This window comes from Phyllopteryx taeniolatus, chromosome 5 (assembly GCF_024500385.1).
Source record: "Phyllopteryx taeniolatus isolate TA_2022b chromosome 5, UOR_Ptae_1.2, whole genome shotgun sequence".
In the NCBI taxonomy this organism is placed as follows: Eukaryota; Metazoa; Chordata; class Actinopteri; order Syngnathiformes; family Syngnathidae; genus Phyllopteryx; species Phyllopteryx taeniolatus.
Genome location: NC_084506.1, coordinates 17,096,332 through 17,117,402, shown reverse-complemented (window position 1 = coordinate 17,117,402; position 21,071 = coordinate 17,096,332). Strand labels below are relative to the sequence as shown.

Genomic DNA, 21,071 nt, shown 5'->3' with positions numbered 1-21,071 from the left:
TTAATCACCAAATCATATTATTACCATTAAACAACAAATTGAGGGATAACTAGTTTGGAAACCAGAAGACAAGGATAATAGTTTGTTCAAGTATTGTTTAAGTTACTGTAGAAGAAGGGTTTGGTAACAGAAAAATGCAATAGCTCAACATTATTGTTTATTATTATGACTATTTGGAATTTGGGTACAGATTTTAGCAAACATCACGAAAGTTAACGTAGCATGATTTGCTTTCGCGGGCCACATAAAATGATGTGGCGTGCCGGATCTGGCCCCCGGCCGGGCCTTGAGTTTGACATCTGCCCTAATAGGAATTCATCCAAAATCGCTACTTTAAACCAAAACGTCTGACTTTCAATTTTTGGCATCGGTCCTTGAGACTTTCTCATGCGTCCTCTTGTCATAGACACGTCCACCGAAGCTCATGTGGAGCTGCGTAACTAGTAAGGGGGCTATTTCCAGGGGTGAGTTTTCACTTTTCCAGGGAGCATGTTTGGGACCCCTAAAATTTTCCCCAGGTTATAAGCGCTCGCAAAATTTTTTTGAGCTTTCGGGCGTATTTCAAGCCTTTATAAAGCAATTCATTTGTCCACAAGAAATACAATTCTAACTGTGGGCAGTGATGAGTGTGCCCTCACACTCACATTTTGAGGCCATGAGCAATGAACAATAAATGGCGTAGGTAAAAAAATTAAAGATGATCTGTTTAGGATCCTTGCTTTTGGTTGGGGCTCATTTGGGTGAATTTCCGAGTTCAAGTTGGACAAATAAGAAGCCCTAGAATTTGCCCCAAGTGGATAACTTCCTGTCCAATTTCAGTCATGGGTCCTGTTATGACAGACACCCAAGTTTGTGTGGGTCAGTGAAACTAGTTTCGGGTGGGACTTTTTTTTATAACTTTCCAGGATACATAAGCTTTGAAAAATGTATGAGTTTTGACACCTCCCAGAAAGGCAACTCATTTGTCAAAAGAATACAATTTTATATCTGCAAACCCGCTTTTTCATGGTGAATCTTCAAAATGATTATCAAACTTTGATGCCATACCAAAGAGCTTGGAAATTAATTGTGGCCTTCTGTCGAGGATACCTTACTTGCTCCTGATTGGTGCTCATTTAGGTAAATTCCCTAGTAAGTCCCGGAATTCACCCAAAATGGCTGCTTCAAACCAAAATGGCCAACATCCTGTTCAATTTTGAGCATTGCTTCTTGACACTTTTTCATGCCTCCTGTCATGATAGACATCTCCACCCAATTTCATGCCAGTCGGTGAAACTGGTGTCAGGGTCTCATATTTTTAGTTAACTTTCCAGCGGGCGCTACTGAGAAAGTTATGGCAGGGTTAGGGAACAATCACATTTTCACCAGGATTCTCCTAAAATGTGTGACTTTCTGGCCATGTTCAGGCTCCCAAAAAGATAATTTCAAGAAAAGAAAAGTCTTAAAAGAAATTCCATATTGTGGTCCAGCGAAAGAATGCCATTTTTAATCTGTGTCTTTTATGCTGAAAATATTTAGGAAACCCTGATCTAAAGTGGTCCATGTCACCATTTTCACCTCTGTAACGGCTCTTTAAAAAGTTATGAAAACATTTACAAGACGTGAGAACCCTTCGGAGTTCTTAATTCATCCGAATCCCATTTGCATTCCTCTGAGAGGAATAAAAGCAATACAAATTGCATTGAGGCTGACTTTTTAATATAATCTAATATAGTGCCTCAGTGGGAAAAGGTGCAATAATATCAGACGGTTATGAAGCAGTAAATTTTAGGGAGCTGCTTGCCTTAAATACAAATAAAGTCCACGGTACTAAAAAGTAAACACTGTACCTATCAATCTTTCATCTGAACATTTACAGTACATTAACACAGTGTGTATTTCTTATAGAGGACATTTTCATGCTTCCTACAAGAGATCCGAAGAACCCAACAGTGTATGCCGTCTTCACCACCTCCAGGTTTGCTCTTTTGTCATCCACATCACACCACCATCTCCGTGATTATGATTTTTTGTTTGTTTTGTTGTTTTTAAATGTGCATCTCCTGTTGTGATCCGGCCCTCAGCTCCATTTTTCGGGGTTCGGCCGTGTGCGTGTACAGCATGGCGGACATTAGGGCCGCCTTCAATGGGCCCTACGCCCACAAGGAGGGGCCAGACCACCGCTGGGTAGAGTATGAGGGGAGGATACCATACCCGCGTCCTGGAACGGTGAGTTCCTCAGCACACTGAGGGCAATAAAAATCATATATACAGCTCTGAAAAACATTTAGATTTTTCATTTTCTGCAAATAAAAAGTCGAGATGACAATGTTTGTATTGGAATTTAGAAGTTATGTTGTCAGTAGTTCATAGACTAAAATAAAAAATGTCATTTTACTCTCAAATATATTCACCAAAAATAGCAAAATCACAGTATCACAGTTTTTGTCCCCATATATATATACACATACACATATTTATACATATAATGATAATTGAATTTACTTAATGTTATTTTAATTAGATCATGTATATTTTATGTAACTTTTTTCATATTTACTGTCATTTTTTAAATATAATTAAATGTAAAATATTTAATTTATATTTTATTTATTATACTTTGATTTTTATTTACAATTATTGTGAGATTATTTATTGTAATATTTATTCAATGACTTAAAATATTTAATCATGTTTTTGTTCCTATGATGGCAGTTGATATATATTTTAATAACATTTATTTTATGTATTTAATTACACTTTTTGAACAGAGTGACGTTTTAATTTTTTAATGACATTTATTTAACAGCTGATTACTTCATGACCCTGCAGCAAAAAGTGGCTTGAAAACGGCCTAATTAGCTTTTGGCCGTGATTCTTCTGGCCACCAGAGGGTGACAAACTCCCACCCAAAAAATGTCTGGGGAGAAAGTCACTCAAAGGTACAAATCGATCAATGGAGAAAAAGTACGAAAAGTTCATTACTGTACTCAAGTATATTTTCAGGTACCTGTACTTGACTTTATTTTTACTTTTATACTTAAGTACATATCTTAGTTTATACTTTTTTTTTTCAAGTATCTGTACACCAGCTTAAATACTGTGTGCGAGTACTTTCCCCTCCATGTGGGTTCAATTGTATAACATTGTATTCCACTGCATTTTTTTTTTTTCTAGTGTCCCAGTAAAACGTACGACCCTCGCATCAAAACCACCAAAGATTTCCCCGACGAGGTGGTCAGCTTCATCCGTTACCACCCGCTGATGTTCCACTCCGTCTACCCACTGAGCGGCCGGCCCGCGTTCACGCGGGTGCGAGTGGACTACACCCTCACTCAGATTGTGGTGGACAGAGTTTTAGCCGAGGACGGACAGTACGAGGTTCTCTTCCTTGGGACGGGTGAGTCCGATCGTTACCCAAAAGGGCCACCAGGGGGGCCTGCACCATAAAGAAAGCATCGACAGTGCTTTCCAGGGGAAAAGACATGATCGCGTATGGAAAATAATAGCAACAAAAATGAACTGTACTGGATTAAAAAAAATAAGAATAATAAATAAAAGTTTAAACCAGTGTAACGTTATAGTTTGAACATTCAATGCATGTGGTATATCTTATGCATACCACTAGAGGGCGCCCGTACCACACTGAGGCTCACTGCACTCGATGATTGGAGTGCCATTGTATCATAAACGACTGGATTGCTTAAATTCTGGATTTCGAAAGGCTATGAATTGCCTTTCTTAACAATTATTCAATTTGTAAGTGCTTGGATTTTCCATAAAGAGCTTGACATTTCTTTCAGAATAACTAGATGGAATTTATAAAGTACTGTACTTGTTTTTGGATAAAGCACCTTAAGGAGTTTGAAATATATTTTCACGATGAGAACAACAACTAGATTAGATTTGTAATTGATTTAGGGACTTGAGTTTTCTTTTACAACAAAAAAAAATGACTAAGTGCTTGAATTTAGTATAAAAGGCTTGAAATGGCCCTGCAATTGGCTGGCAACCAGTTCAGGGTGTGCCCCACCTCCTGCCCGATGATAGCTGGGATAGGCTCCAGCAGGCCCGCGACCCTAGTGAGGAGAAGCGGTTCAGAAAATGGATGGATGGATGGAGGCTTGAAATGTCTCACAATTAACAGACTGAGTTTGTTAGTGCTAAAATTTTGGCTGCAGTGCAAAGAGATTTCTTCCACCCAAAAATTAGCATATATTTTAAGTGCCTAAATATTGGAAAAAATGCTTTCCAGGGCTTGAAATTCCTTTCACAACAAATGTTTGACTGAAGTTGTCTTTCTGTCACAGACACTGGCACCGTTTTGAAGGTGGTGAGCATCACCAGAGACAAGTGGTCCACGGAGGAAGTGGTGCTTGAAGAACTTCAAGTGTTCCAGGTTTGATGCCAGACAAGCACACACCGACACACACCCAGTTCACTTACACAGTCATGCACTCAAACTAATGCACACACACACAATATTGCATGACGCCAGCAGCTGTTGTGCAGATGAATTTTCCTCAGTGACAGACTATAAAACATAATTTCTCATTTTCTTTAGAAAGTGGTCCAAAAATGATTGTATTACGATCTCATTATTATTTTGTTTTTCAGGTTCCCACTCCGATTCTCAGTCTGGAGATTTCTTCTAAGCAGGTTGGACTTCATTTTGCATCTTACTGTAATTGAGGTCAAGGGTGATGGAGCGGTAGGTGTGTGTGAGTGTGTGTGTGTGTTTGTGGTTGGGGCGGGCAACTCACCTCATCTCAGTTCAGTTCAGTTCAGTTCCGTCTGAAAGAGGCAAGTGATAATAAATAAATAAATAAACACTGGGTACACACATACCAACAGTCGGGCTGAAGACATGGTGTTCATTCATATGTTGTAAATATAATAATTGATCAGCATGTTGGAAACCTTTGACCCGAGGTATGTGCTTCCACGCCGCAAATATCTTGCCAAGGTCGCCTTGCCTCACCAGTGAGAAAAGGGTGTAAGCGAGCTGGAGAGGGTATGGCATTCCTCTTGGGCAAAAGTCAGCCGAACCACCCTTTTTGATGTTAAATTGAAATTTGTATTTATTAAGGACTGTGTTAATATAGGTTTTAATTAAAAAATAAAATAAAATAAAAAACATTCCAACATTATATTTCAAGATAAAAAAAATTGTGTTTATTTCTGTGGAAGTTGAGGAAAGTCAACGATGGAAAAAAAATGGCTAGAAGTTTGCTTGGTATCAGGAGAAATAAAAAAATCATAGAAGGGTGGAAAATAACAGAATAATTAATTTGAATAATTTGTTATTTTCTTTTTCCAAAAGTGAAGGGGGGGGGGTGGTTGGGGTCTGATTGGATCAGAAATCTGATTTTGTGAGTGGAAAAAAAACCCAAAAACAACAACGAAAAAAACAAACAAAAACAAAACAAACAAAAATATCACAGATTTCCTTATTTAAAGGCCATATCGCACAACCTGAGGGTGTGTCCTTAAAATGTGTTAAAAATTGGTAGTCCTCTTCACCGTTCCTAGTATTTATACAGATATGGTAATATGATTGATCACATTTTGGCATTTATTTGGCTTTAATATTTAAAATCAAGACTGTGCTTGTATACTGTATAGGAGAAAAGAAAACTATCCTTAAATAATGATTCAGTTAAAATGTATTGCCCATATAAGTTAAACAAAAATGGTACCGAAATAAGTTATAAAACAAACAGTTCTTAATGATTAATTGCAAATGTATTGGACTTCAAAGTTAAATACAACTGAACTTTCACATACCACACTTTGAGTATCGCTGATGCAAAACAAAAGGTCAAGTGACAGTTTTTATACGTTTTCAGTTAAAACCCAAAGCAAGAACCTAATATGTAGCCGGGGGTCAAAGGCTGTTGCGGTTCATGTTTCTTGTCAGCATACTTGTTGAGTTGCCATTTTTCATCAGCACTTGCTTTGGGGGTACAAAACAAGTTGCTTTATTTGTTTTTTCATGCCCCCTCCCTGACCCACTGGGTCCTGTTTAGTCTCTGACTGTAAAACATACGCTTTTCATCATGCTTGTTCTACTTCCTATTCTGTCTCTCTTTCTGTTAGTTTCGAGCTCTCTCGGCCGCCTCGTGCCTCATTATCGAGAAGGTCAGGGGTGTCACTAGACACTTCAACCCTAATCAAAGCAGTCATTAATCTCCGGCAGCATTTTGACCTGCACGTGTCTGAGGGAGTAGAGGGTGGGGGGTTGAAAGTTCCGTTGAAGAATCGCCTTACCTTTGGACAAGTTGGAGCACAATAATATTACAGCGGAAAGTCCGAAATAGAGCTGAAGTATGTTACTAAGTACTAAGCTGTATGAACCGAAAAATGCTGGAAGATGTTGCTTTTCCGTGAATCACTGACGTGCTATTTCATTTAAAAAAATAATAATAAAAACAAATTAAAAATAAAATAAAAAATAAAAATAAATCACAATTTCTGAAAAGTACTTCACATCCATGTTGCATGGAGACGGGCTGATAAACGGTTCAAAACGAACTATAAACTGACCAAAAAGCTAAATCTTAAACCATTTCTCAACCACTGAACTAATATTTTCTTGTATAAGCATGGTGAAAATTGCTTCACACTCGTTTTGCATTTCCATTCATTTCAATGGGGAAATAAGTGTTTTGAGATACAAGTGTGGTCATTAAATAAATTATACTTGTATCTCAAGGCAACACTGCAACTGACTTTTCCGTTGCTTGGATTAATGGCACAGATTTGGTCTTCTGACAGTGAAATGAACCGCGCGCTGTTGAGCTGACGTTAGCCGACCCAAGCAAACATTTTATACACACCTGTGAGGAAATGTCTTCCACAAAGTTGATGATGGAAGTTGGGTTCCCAGTTTGTCTCGCCGTCTTCTCTGTCCAACTATTTCCAAAATCCACTGGATTCATTCAGAATTTGTAGTTTTTTTTTTAAGGAAACCGGAAAAAAAAAAAACTAAACCTTTTTGGGTATAGCTAGCGCCAAAACCTCAAACCCACCAAGTTTTGTTTTTTTTTGGTCAGCGTTTTTAGTTCAGATCAGCGGCATTCAATAATTCAGAACTCTGCAAATAACTGTTTGAACATTTGTATTGTTCTGATGGGCAGTAATATAGTAAAGGTGAACGTGTGAAATCTGTATGCTGTGTTTGCTTGTGTAGCAACAGCTGTACGTGGGCTCCAGCGAGGGTCTGGCCCAGCTTTCGCTCAGCCGATGTCACCTGTACGGCCAAGCCTGCGCCGAGTGCTGCCTGGCCCGAGACCCCCACTGTGCCTGGGATGGACACACGTGCTCCAGATACGTCCCTGCGGCCAAGAGGTGAGGACCGGATGATATACGTAGTGATTTTTGTCCTCATTCCTGAACTGGTTGCCAGTAGACAAACATTTACACTTACAATCACACCAATGAGCAATTTAGTCTTCAATTAAAATATCATACATGGTTTTGGAATGTGGGAGGAAGACAGAAAGAGATTCGAACCTCAGGAATGTGAGGCAGATGCGCTAACCACTTGACATACAGTGGACACATGCTAGTCCTGGTGGAGCTCGAGCCAAATTACGATTCGAGAAAATATGCAAATGATTGTCACTCCCTTGTAATTGCCATTATATAACAAAATGCAAATAAGCAGTGATTTCTGCAAACGTTGGGGAAAGGTTAAAACATTTTTTTTTATATATATATATCGCATAGGTAAAATCGTGAATGGCGAACTGCAAATATGTGCTGGTCCACTGTGTATATACTGTATATTTTAAATCAAATTTCAAATACCCCAAATATGGTGCAATTCAGAAACACAGAAGTAAATGATCACATTAACGCTAACTGCTACTCGATCAAAGGTATTTTATTGAGTTGGCGTTTTGTATTACATGTCGTAGTTTTACTTATTTTTATACTTGAGTGACATTTGTGTGGCACATTGGTGGCATAATTTCCATGACACGCATATGATATTTCTTACTATTTTCTGGTATATATATATATATCTTCTAATATATACATTACTATTTCCATAAGTTCTCATACAATGAATTGTCTTGAAATGGTTTATTTTACTGTACAGTGAACCGCTACATACTGTATGTACGGTTTGGCATTTGCGAATTCGCCTATTTGCTGATATTTGGGAGGGGAAACGATCCTCCATTGCTCGCTGATGAACTCACCGTTTTGCTATTTTTATGCTCAGGCCAAAGACATGTCTAATATAAAGTATTGTTTTGGCACCATCTCGTTGCCAAAGAGCTATGTTGAACTGAGGGGAGGAGCTTCATTTAGTCAGACCATCCCTTTGTCTAGTAAAGAAAGGGTTTTGCCACTATTTTATTCCAAACCTTGTTGTGTGGTCGTGCTCACTATTAGTTTTTCTACAACGGAATAACACTACTTTTTAAGTTGAGTATTTTCCAGGAAAATAATGGTGGGATGTAGAAAATTATCACCTTAAAGTTGTACTAGCAGGTCAGAGTATCATGTTATGGGCCGGCGGATATAATTTTTTTTTTTTTTGCGGAAGCACCGCAGCCCTTTGAAAGCTGAACCTTACAGTGTCAGCGAGTGTTTAGTGTGCAGATGTATGGTGACAAAGGGCGGAGGAGGAGGTGAGGTCACCGCAAGATGACGAAGCCCAGGAGTGCAACACTGCCGCCGGAAAAAAACCTTTGATGGTTCACGCGAGCAGTAAGAGACATTCAGTGAAGCGTTAGCAGTCATTCAGTCATTGCCAGTTACTTCTCAAGCACAGTGGTGCCTTGAGTTACGAGAAATTTAAATGTATTGAAATGCCCTTATTCCATTCCAGAACTCTGGAAAAAAAAACACAACAGAGGTGGGTAGCGTAGCAATATTGTACTCAAGTAGGAGTACTGTTACTTTAGAACATAGGTGTCAAACTCAAGGCCGGGGGACAGATGCAGACCGCCCCATCATTTTATGTGGCCCGTGAAAGCAAATCATGCTCGTCGTATTGAAATGCCCTTATTCCATTCCAGAACTCGGAAAAAAAAAACACAACAGAGGTGGGTAGCGTCGCAATATTGTACTCAAGTAGGAGTACTGTTACTTTAAAACATAGGTGTCAAACTCAAGGCCCGGGGGCCAGATGCAGACCGCTACATCATTTTATGTGGCCCGTGAAAGCAAATCATGCTCGTCAGTTGAAAAAAATAAAGAGAAAAATAGCCCCCTTGCTAGTTACACAGCTCCACATAAGCTTCGGTGGACGTGTCTATGACAAGCGGACGAATGAGAAAGTCTCAAGGACCGATGCCAAAAATTGAAAAGCAAGTCAGACATTTTGGTTTAAAGTAGCCATTTTGGATGATTTCATATTAGAGCATAGGTGTCAAACTCAAGGCCCGGGGGCCAGATGCGGCACGCCACATCATTTTATGTGGCCTGCGATAGTAAATCATGCTAGTCAACTTCTGTGATTTTTGCTAAAATCTGTACCCAAATTCCAAATTGTCATAATAGTAAACAATAATGTTGAGATATTGCATTTATTTGTTACCAAACCCTTCTTCTATGGTAACTTAAACAATACTTGAACAAACTATTATCCTTGTCTTCTTATTTCAAAACTAGTTATCCCTCAATTTGTTGTGTAATGGTAATGTTTGTTGATTAAACACATTATATGGTTGCACTGTTCTAACGGCCCTCTGAGGGAAATCATAACTACAAAGTGGCCCGAGATAAAAAAAGAGTTTGACACCTGTGCTTTAGAATAATATGACTCAAGTAAAAGTAAAAAGTATTCATCCAAAAATTTACTTAAGAGTAGGAAAGTACTCAATGAAAAAAATACTCAAGAGTAACTTGTGAGTAACTAATGATTTTTTTTTTAATCAGAGCATGAACATCAAATATATAATATCCATCCATCCATCCATTTTCTGAGCCGCTTCTCCTCACTAGGGTCGCGGGCGTGCTGGAGCCTATCCAAGCTGTCATCGGGCAGGAGGCGGGGTACACCCTGAACTGGTTGCCAGCCAATCGCAGGGCACATAGGAACAAACAACCATTCGCACTCACAGTCATGCCTACGGGCAATTTAGAGTCTCCAATTCATGCATGTTTTTGGTATGTGGGAGGAAACCGGAGTACCCGGAGAAAACCCACGCAGGCACGGGGAGAACATGCAAACTTCACACAGGCGGGGCTGGGAATTGAACCCGGGTCCTCAGAACTGTGAGGCTGACGCTCTAACCAGTTGTCCACCGTGCCGCCCAAATATATAATATAATATTTATAATATATGGGAATCAACACACACCTGCCACCATTTAAATTTTAAACTGCCCAAAAACCAACAACACATACATTGGGCCCTACAGAAACATTATTTGCTTTATTCACTTAAATGACTACATGAAGAAGCTGTTTGTTGACCAGACTGAGTGATTGTGTGTGTGCGTGTGCAACACCATATGACCATATAATTTGACCATATGACACTAATTTGACCATATCACTGCCAAAACAACAACAGAAACATCTGCAACTTACAACTTGTTTTCTCAAGTTAGTAGTGGGCTGAAATAGTTTGGGCAGTCACAATTTAAGAGCTGCATGACAAAGCTGTTGTTTTTCAGAGTCTGGAAAGTAAACACACTCACGTGTGCTTGTACCGTTCAATAAACGGTACAAGCAAGTGCTTCGGCAAATGTGGCTCTTCTTTACTATTTACCACATCCTCTCGATTTATTCTCTTCCAAGTTCCACTGGAATGATTTCGATAATTTATTTATTTAAGGAATTCATTTCCCCTCCCCCCAGGAGAGCCAGGAGACAAGATATCAAGCACGGAGACCCTGCCAGCCAGTGTTGGGATACAGAGGATAGTACGTGGACTGTATTCTGACTTGGATTTCCTCATTTTTATGTGATTTTGTAGAGTTGTATTAGAAACCAACAACATACTGTACCTTTGGATGGCTTTTTCTTCAGGCCTCGGCGTTGGAAAGGTGGAGGAGGGAGTTCTCTTCGGTGTGCAGAGCAATTCGACGTTCCTCGAGTGCATCCCCAAATCTCAGCAGGCCCACATCAGCTGGTTCGTTCGCAGGACTGGATCGGAACACAGGGAGCAGGTCAGAGTCTCAAACTTTGTAATAGTCTCTTCCTGAGGACTCCCATTACTGCGCATAACTTCACAGAATTAATAAAGAAAAAGCATCTAAAAACGTCATATTTCATTTTAGTTGAAGTCTGGTAACTGACTTATTGAAGGTCAGAATCCGGAATGCCGACACAAATCACATTAGAGCAGATCTTACGGGAAGTTTAAAGGAGCACTTTGACCCGGGACACCAATTACTTCTCATACAGACGAACGAACAACTCCCAGTAGGCCACTGTGTCGTAAAAAGTAATGAAGAGAGCAATCGGGAAGTCAAGAGTTCCTTAAATTGAGTCGTCATTGATTTTCATGAGCGTCCAGTGCTTTGGGAAGTGTCGCGCCACAAGGACAGAACAACATCTGCAGTTCGTCAGACCGCAATAGAAACTTACTCATACTAATTGCTTTGTTATTCAGTGGAAATTACCTACTCAGCATCAAACTGAGTTATCCATTGATTTGTAACTTCGGAACAGATTTGGGAAAGGAGCGAGTGGGTGTGTGCGAGGCGGGCGAATGGGAAGAAGTCCAAGGAAGCATGTTCAGGGTAAGAGGGAAAATGTTGTGCTTTGAAAAGAAAAAAATACAGCAGAGAAAAAATGTATATGTTTATATTGGCAAAGATTGTTTAAATCAGTCTTGAAAGAGTGCACATTTTTCTTTCGTATTATTTCATATTTTGTTAGCATTTATATTTGTAGGAACGGTATGTAAGCTGTACAAAAGGACTTTACTGTGAACATTACTTTTAAAACTCTGATTGAAGAAATGTATTAGTCCTTCTAGTTTTGTGTGAAATGTTTCAATGTTTTCATATAGTAAAATACTGTACAGTGCCATTTTTCTTATTTAAAAAAACAAAAAATGTATAATGTATGTTTGGGGGCCTAGAATGGATTAATAGCATTTCCATTAACTTCAATAGGATGAAGGAGATTTGAGATATGAGTGTTTTGAGTTACAAGGATGGTCATGGAAAAAATTAAACATAGAAATCAAGGTACTCTTCACAATTTACTCAAAGAGCCAGTCCATGTCCTCCATGCTTCAAAGTCCTACATGCTATCAGGGGTGAAAGTAAACACAGACAGGTGCAGTGCAGAGGCCACTAACAACCCCCATCCCCCTTGTTTTTTTATGCCCCCCCCCACAGCAGAAAGACGAGTGTTTGCAAAGTACATGCTGGCGTGTGTGCATGTTCTTTTATTATCCCCCGACACAGCAGAAATAATAACAGAGTGATGATTCCATGTGTTTGCCGCTAGAAAGGACACAATGGGGTGTTTTCACCGGGTGGCCAGTTGTCGGGGCGTCTCGGTGGGGCCGGCGGACCGCCCGGGGTCCCTCGGTGTGGGACGTGTCCCGTCCGCCAGGCTACTCCCGGGTGGACCCCTGGGCCCGATCCTGCCCCTCGATTGATTGGGTGGGGTCCTCAGCCTCCGTGGTGCAGGCACAGCAATTACGGGACACTTTGTGCATGCGAAACGGTGTCAATTCACTTCACTACAGTGGGTACGTAAAGTATTCAGACCCACTTAAATGTATTTTTCATTCTTTTTTATATTGCAGCCATTTGCTAAAATCATTTAAGTTCATTTTTTTCCACATTAGTGTACACACAGCACTCCATATTGACAGAAAAAAAACTGAATTGTTGAAATTTTTGCAAATTTATTAAAAAAGAAAAATTAAATATCACACAGCCATAAGTAGTCAGACCCTTTGCTCAGTATTTAGTCGAAGCAACCTTTTGAGCGAATACAGCCATGATTCTTTTTGGGAATGATACAACAAGTTTTTCACACCTGGATTTAGGGATCCTCCGCCATTCCTCCTTGCAGATCCTCTCCAGTTCTGTCAGGTTGGATGGTGAACGTTGGTGGCAACCATTTACAGGTTTTTCCAGAGATGCTCAATTGGGTTTAAATCAGGGCTCTGGCTGGGCCATTCAAGAACAGTCACGGAGTTGTTCTGAAGCCACACCTTCGGTATTTTAGCTGTGTGCATAAGGTCATTGTCTTGTTGGAAGGTAAACCTTCAGCCCTGTCTGACGTTCTGAGCACTCTGGAGAAGGTTTTCGTCCAGGATATCCCTATACTTGGCCACATTAATTTTTCCTTCGATTGCAACCAGTCATCCTGTCCCTGCAGCTGCAAAACACCCCCGCAGCATGATGCTGCCACCACCATGCTTCACTGTTGGGACTGTATTGGACAGGTGATGAGCAGTGCCTGGTTTTCTCCACACATGCCGCTTAGAATTAAGGCCAACGATTTCTATCTTGATTGGCTGGCAACCAGTTCAGGGTGTACCCTGCCTCCTGCCCGATGACAGCTGGGATACGCTCCAGCACGCCCGCGACCCTAGTGAGGAGAAGCGGCTCAGAAAGTGGATGGATGGATGGAATTTCTATCTTGGTCTCATCAGACCAGATAATCTTATTTCTCACCATCTTGGAGTCCTTCAGGTGTTTTGTTTTTAGCAAACTCCATGCGGGCTTTCATGTTTCTTGCACTGAGGAGAGGCTTTCGTCGGGCCACTCTGCCATAAAGCCCCGACTGGTGGAGGCCTAAAGTGATGGTTGACTTTCTAGAATTTTCTCCCATCTCCTGACTGCATCTCTGGAGCTCAGCCACAGTGATCTTTGGGTTCTCCTTTACCTCTCTCACCAAGGCAATTCTCCCCCAATTGCTCAGTTTGACCAGACGGCCAGCTCTAGGAAGGGTTCCGGTCATCCCAAACGTCTTCCATTTAAGGATTATGGAGGCCACTGTGCTCTTTGGAACCTAAAATGCAGCAGAATTCTCATTTGCTCTGACATGCACTGTGAGTTGTAAGGTCTTATATAGACAGGGGTGTGGCTTTCCTAATCAAGTCCAATCAGTATAATCAAACACAGCTGGAGTCCAATGAAGGTGTAGAACCATCTTCAGGATGATCAGAAGAAATGGACAGCACCCGAGTTAAATATAGAGCGTCACAGCAAAGCGTCTGAATACTTGTGGGTGTGATATTTCAGTTTTTCTTTTTTAATAAATCAACAAAAATTACAACAATTCCGTTTTTTTCTGTCAATATGGGGTGCTGTGTGTTACCTTGTCGGGTGCCCCTATTTTATCAGTGTGACAAGTGGATATTAAGTCAAGTGTCATTCTTTATCCTTTATGTATTTTGAGGACAGCATGTCAGAGATCTTTTATGAAGACACTTGGAAATTGTCTTACATTGTGGAAAAACAAATTGCAAATGTCTCCTTAAAGAATGTTACTTAAACAACCAATGAAACATGTTTTATGCTGTTGTGTTTATAAGAAGTATGTCCTGTCTTGCTTCAAAATTCATATGTGATGCTTTGATGACATTCCGAGAGTTGCTGAAATTATGTACTGTATGTCGTTACCTTGCTGTACGTTGTCAAAAGCGGACAGGAACACCAATAGGAGATTTGTGGCTCCTAAGTGTACCTTGATGACAAGAAGTCACACACAGCATGTCCTGGCTCCATCCAAGTTGGCTTACCATTAAATGCACACTTAGAGCATACAGCAATGTGAAAAGATTTACATTTCTGGTGGTAAAGCTGTCTAATAACGGTCGTTCGAGGAGAGTTTTTATGAAATACCTTGCTATAAAACTTTTATTGCTGCTGAAAAACATACAGTTAGCATGAATGGTTGTCATTGTACAGCAATATAATACAGTATGTAACATGCTCTCAAGCTATTATGCACATCCCTCTAGGGGTTTGTTGACATAATAGAAAATAAAATGTGTGGGGGATATTACGGCAGCTGTGTAACTGGCATTCTGCAGTCAGATATTTAAGACGGTGTGACGATTAAAACAGTTTTTGGTCAACGGCAATTGCTTTTAACACACCAAGGTGGGAAAACAAAGGGATTCTCAGGTGTGAAACTTCACACTCTGTCACGCCCGAGATTTCAACCAGTTTATGTTAAGGCTCTTAATACAGTGGTGCCTTTTTGTGAAAAAACTTTTATTGAAACACCTGGAAACCATTTTAAACAGAGAAGAAAAAAAATGTACTGTAAAAATACTTCCGATACCAGATCATTATACTCAAAAATCGATTTTGAAGCCAAAATATTGATATTTTTGATACTTCAGTCACTTGAGGTTATGTATATCATTAACAGGAACATGACTGCATTGTCGAAATTAATAATAATATTGGTGGGAACTACTGTATTTTCACCACCATAAGGTGCACCGTGTTAAAAGGCGCAGTCTCAGTTACGGGGTCTATTTTTTATTATTTTTGTTATTTTTTTGATGAATCCTCATCCACAAATCCTTCAAAGTCCTCATCTTCTGTATCCGAAATGAACAGCCTGGGCAAGTTCTCCATCAAACACCCCGGGTTCCCTCTCGGCATTGTCGGAGCTGTTCAGCAATGACGTCGCCGTTTTCCTGCTTCCGCCACTTGCGAACCATGGATTCGTTGATCTTGAATTCTCTCGCGGCTGCTCGATTCCCATGTTCCTCCGTGTAACTGATAGCTTGCAGTTTAAACTGTGCTTCGTAAGGGTGTCTCTTCGTAGGTGCCATTTTCGGGGGTCCTTAGCCAAACCGATGTTTTGCACAATGCACATACCGCCGCTATATACCTACTGAAGGTCCTCTTTCATGCACACCCTTCCCCCTTTAACGTCTGCATGCTGTCTTCAGTCACGTACGCCTTTCCTCTATATAAGCAGCGTGTCGCCAGGAAATGCTCCCAGTCAGTCAAGTGGAGCGCTCATCAAAGTCACACAACAACATTTACAGATTTTGGAACGTGGTGAATACATAAGTTGTGCCGCATTATAAGGCGCCCCGTCCATTTTGGAGAAAATTTAAGACTTTTAAGTGCGCCTTATGGTCGTGAAAATACGGTATTTTTTTCCGCTTGGGTATGTGCATAATGCATAAGTGCAGCGGCATCCCATGCTGCACAGTACGTCAGTCACTCAATTTCAGACATCAACACAATGGCAGAGAGTGGTTTCAGCTATTGGGGTTTGCGATATATGTGGAAAACGGTAAGGAGTTGTGGCAACACAATTAAAACCTTGTGAAAGGCCTCAATTTAAACCACAACACAGAGAACGAGGGATTTACAGTATGATGAGGCAGAGCCGCAGACAGAAGAGGATATCAGAACTCACCCTTAACCACTGCTAACTAGTAACACCATGACAGCTGATCCCAACACTGTGGGTGACACTGCACCCAATTCAGTGCGCTTCCTGTTTCAGAGTTTATTTTCATTTTCAGTCATCAGGTTTCAGCTGCTGTTTCGTTCGGGCCAAGCATGCTGAGTGATTGAATAAAAGCTGGTTGCTCATTTGTTCTGTGACACGCAGTAACTGGTTTTGACTACTAGCTTGCTCTGTGAACGGCCCCATTCATAGGTTGATGCAGTGTCGTCAGTTAAGTAGCTTTTTTGTTGTTGTTATATTTAACAAATATTCCGACCCCTCTTGCTTAAAAAAAAAAAAAAAAAAAAAAAGCGAGTCGCGGCAAATCTTGTGACTTTCTCTGTTATCGGAGAATTCTCAATAAATGATACTCAGTTTGGCACTAGACTTGAGGGATCCCGCTTACGACTCCCTCTAGTGGTACACGAATAAATCACTGAATTACACTTCGCATAATATTACAGTGGCTTAAACTTTTTTTATTATTATTATTATTATTCCGGTACAGTGCATTTATTAATTAAATTTAAATTGTATTTATTTTTGCATTTAATCTTTTAAAACTGTTTCTTTTGAAACATTTATTTAGGTATAATTTGCATTAAAGTTTGTTACATTATAACTGAATCTTTATTTAAGTACAGTTTTTTTTTAAATTTTCATTCGGTTTCTTCTTCTAAGCGTAACCATTTCAACTTCTTTATCTCACAGGTCAGGCCGGACGACCGTGTCATACAAACGGACCGAGGCCTCCTGATTCGTTCCCTGCATGTGTCCGACGTCGGCGTGTACGAGTGTGAAGCTCAGGAGCACACTCACTTCACGCACACACTCCGCCGTGTCACACTGCAACTTGTCCCGCACGGCCAACTGGACCGAAAACCTAAAGGTGGTGAAGACCTGATGACAGAGCTACGGCACGGCCTCCGTTACAAAGACTACCTGAGGCTCATGAGCTCCCCCGTGAGCTCCCTGGAGGAGTACTGCGACTCACTTTGGCTCGAGAAGAGGCTGTCGAAGGCCCGCGGCCGAGCCTTGGGCGTCGGCAAGTGGAAACACATGCAGGAAATGAAGAAGAGTAGGAACAGAAGGCACCAGCGAGAGAAGGAAAGAGTGACTGACAAACTGTAGTGGACGGTGAACGACGAAGAGGGCTGGAAAAATGGGCCGGACAGGTGAGTCCGTACACAACAAAAAAAAATTGGAAAGGTTAACAGTTGACAGCATAACTTGGAATCTGTTTTTTTGTACTTTATTTTTAAGGCTCTGGTGTAAAATGCTCCAAAAATACAAAGCCTAACTGCCCATGCGGAAAGTTAATGACCAATTATTTAATCGATTAATTGTAATTCATACAAAAAACGTTGAGAATCCCCAAATTGGTACGTAAGTTGGAACATTTCAGTAGCAAGATAACATTTTGTTGCATGCTGTGAATGGGGTAAGAAGAAGCACCATCTGGTAGACAAACTTGAGAGCCGGTAATGGGGTCTCAAATTTACGATGGAATTCCGTTCCGCTGGCAACCACGCTCCCCAAATTTAAATGTAATTTGGAGCAGTTATCATTTCAGTTGCTGTAGACACAATAAAAAGGTGTGAAAGTTTGCTCCATGCTTTGAACGGGGCAAAAAGTAGTGCCATCTGGTGGACAAACCTGAGAGCCAGTAACAGGGGTCTTCAGTTTATGTCGGAATTCCATTCCGACAGCGGCTACACAACCCAAATTTGTACAGCATGTAAGTTGGAACAATTTCCATTTGAGTACCGAGGCAACTTTGTAGAAAATGGTGTGAAATTTTGCAGCATGCTTTGAATGAGCTAAAAAGTAGCATCAATTGGAGACCAAACTTGAGAGCCAGTAACAGGATTCCCAGGCTTACAACGGAATTCCCTTCTTACGGAGGCGCTATAACTAGGGGTGGGCGATATGAATCGCCTTCGATATAATAGCCAACGTTGCTTTAACGATGGGCACTTTTATGTTAGGAGTATTCATTCTGTCTCTAAGAGAAAGCAACCGAATGGGTGCATGGACGGCATATGAGGAGAGAAAAGTGGAAGAGCATGAAAGTCCTCATTCGCCAAATCAGCGGACATGATTCAGTCACGTGACTCAGTGGCGAGCAAAATAAACTCTCGCCCTCAAACTAGCGGGCCGAGCAACCTTTTCAGGAGTTTAGCAGCTGAAAAAGTGGGTGAATTGAAACAATGGACTTCAAAAGAAAGAATGTTTTGGCGTTTTGTTGGCCAACTGGAAAATGACACAGGCTACCAACTACGTGCTGGCTTTCCAAGCGTGGCCAGTTTAAAAGCAAAACAAAAAGAAAGGACGGCGCTGTTACGATCGTATATTCACTGGGGGATTCATTCATTTTGGATAACTCTTACAAAGAAAACTGCGCGCTGCCAAAATCATCCCAAACGCTGGTGAGGCTAACGGAGGAGCTAGCTAGCATAGCCCTACTGGCACAGCTGTTTGTAACTAAATACTGTATTTCACTATCCCATCACCGATCACCCCACCCACTGCTTTAGTTATTTGAACCCTGTAATGTATTACCAATTTCGGCTGCTAAATTTTCATCATTTCAAAATTATGTGTGGGCCCGCAAGTGCGAAGCTTGATCTTTTTTCCATTTCACCCTTCATAAGAAACACCTAGTCATGTGGAAAGGTTTAAAACTTTATGAAGCTCGTAAATCTAATTTCCCTCACGGGATGAAAAAAGTATCCATCTATCCATCCATCCACGACTTCCGCTAAAGAAAAAATTAGAAAACCTACAAAACACACAGAAAACCCTCGCCGAGTCATTTAGTACACACCCACTATTTGACAAAAACAAGTAAACGTTGGCAAGACAACGCCATCAGCTACATTTCTTTCGGCTGTTTTCTAGCCTAATTTGTATGACAGTGTGCAAACTTGTCTATTTGATTTAAAATATTTATCTTAATTTTTGGACATTTAAAAAAAAATTGTTTTTATAAAAAGCTTAACTAAAATATTGTGTAAACCTGATTTGGCATATTCTCCTGTCTGGGCATAAGTTATGAATTGTTAAATACTGCCATACATATTCTTGTGCAATGTCAAGGATAAATGTCCTCGGAAGCAAGCAGAGCTTTACACCGTTTTATATATATATATATATATATATATATATATATATATATATATATATATATATATAGGATATCTGTCAAATTGTCGTTATCGTAAAATAAAATAAAAATAAATAAATAAAATAAAAAAGATATTTTCATTGCCCATCTATCGCCCACCCATAGTTATAACTCAAATTCATACGTTAGTTGAAATGAGTTGCAGTCTATCTTTAACCTATGCTAATGCAGTTGTGACATCACAACTACAATAAATAATTGTATGAAAAACAACCCAATGAAAAACAGTATGACTGTATCTGCACAAACTAGTTCATTGCCAGGTAGTAACCACTAAATGTCCTATGTCTGTACTGCCGGGAACCGAAGAGCCCCTTTATCCATTTAAATACCAGAAAATACTGTGTAGTCCACAACGATTTTTAGTCTGTGTTTCCTTTTTACCGATTATTTTAACATTACACACTGTCAAACAATAACAATAGCTGATGTCAGGTTGTTGTTCTTAAAGGTCAGATGACTTGTAGCCAAGTAGTGCACTCAATTTTGTCTCGAGTGACACAAAATGAACATAACGGCTGACGATTTATTCACCGATTATCATGCCCATCCCTACTTTGGTCATTGAGAGATTCGAAACTATTGTTAAATTAGTGATCATGGGAAAACTGTTTCCTCTTGAGGATGACAATGCATTCATGTTGAATGACTGACTGTAAATAATTGTATAACTTGTATAGAATATACAAGGTGCATCTCAATACAGTCATCCCCCGTCTCTGCCGCAAATAGTGAAAGTCCATGAGTAATTGACACCCAGACAAAAATATTGTACGTAATTGCCAAAAGATGCCAGCAAGGCACTTTTTTCTATTAGACAAAGCTACGGCCTAACAAAATGGAAGCTCCTCTCCTCAGTTCAACATAGATGCTCGGCCCGAAAATGCCACCAGATAGCGCCAAAGCAATATTTTTATACAAGACATGGCTTTGGCCTGAGCACAAAATGGTAAATAGACGGGTTTTTCAACAAAAAACAGAGGAAAGGTTTCCTCAAAAATTTTTTGCGTGTGCGTGTGTGTGGGGAGGGGGGGGGGGGGATCACTGTAAATTAGAATATCCTAGAAAAGTTCATTTATTACAGAAGTTGAATTCAAAAAGTGAAACTCATTTTCATTGATATTAAACATTGTTCAGAAGGCCAATTCTTGCCCAATTCCTATATTAAAATCATTTTGCTTACTTGAGAAGTGATTGATATTTTCATTAGCTGTAAGCTATAAACATCCAAATTGAATCATAAAATATTTCACTCTGTTTGTAGTGAATCATATAAGAGTTGGACTTTTTTAAAATTTAACTACTGAAATAAAATTGTTTTTTCTACAATATTAAAATTTGTTGAGATGCACCAGTACATGTCCAGTAATTAGTGCTTTTTATGATAAACACGAAGGCTGTGATGTCAGGGGCAGCCAATATTATATTTTTGTACTGTCAGATCTTTGTTTTTTGTTGAAACTATTTAAATAAATATGTCATGTGTGCCTAAAACTTGAACATTGTCCTTGTTGTTGGTGAATAAATGCAAGATGTGTGC

At 40.1% G+C, this 21,071-nt stretch overlaps 1 protein-coding gene and 1 long non-coding RNA gene across 9 annotated transcripts in view; one reads left to right on the top strand and one right to left on the bottom strand.

Annotated features, from left to right (window-relative positions):
• sema3d (sema domain, immunoglobulin domain (Ig), short basic domain, secreted, (semaphorin) 3D) overlaps nt 1-21,071 on the top strand; it is an 81,779-nt gene that overhangs the window by 30,896 nt on the left and 29,812 nt on the right. For 7 of the 8 annotated variants that reach the window (XR_009788505.1, XR_009788509.1, XR_009788508.1 and 4 more), the window contains exons 10-18: nt 1,888-1,957; nt 2,064-2,208; nt 3,157-3,379; nt 4,290-4,378; nt 4,597-4,638; nt 7,172-7,329; nt 10,804-10,868; nt 10,975-11,114; nt 17,056-17,519. Coding sequence is in view for 3 of the 8 variants with exons in the window: in XM_061773234.1 (XP_061629218.1) it covers nt 1,888-1,957; nt 2,064-2,208; nt 3,157-3,379; nt 4,290-4,378; nt 4,597-4,638; nt 7,172-7,329; nt 10,804-10,868; nt 10,975-11,114; nt 17,056-17,475 (1,352 nt within the window). In the remaining 5 variants the exon portion in view is untranslated. Of the gene's footprint in view, nt 1-1,887; nt 1,958-2,063; nt 2,209-3,156; nt 3,380-4,289; nt 4,379-4,596; nt 4,639-7,171; nt 7,330-10,803; nt 10,869-10,974; nt 11,115-17,055; nt 21,032-21,071 lie in introns of those variants that run through there. The other variant, XM_061773233.1, reaches the window with a different exon arrangement.
• LOC133477897 (uncharacterized) lies at nt 2,198-11,074 on the bottom strand. Its single transcript, XR_009788510.1, has 3 exons — nt 10,953-11,074; nt 4,743-4,773; nt 2,198-2,225 (listed from the first exon to the last, which is right to left on the bottom strand). It is a non-coding gene; the product is annotated as an uncharacterized LOC133477897 (long non-coding RNA).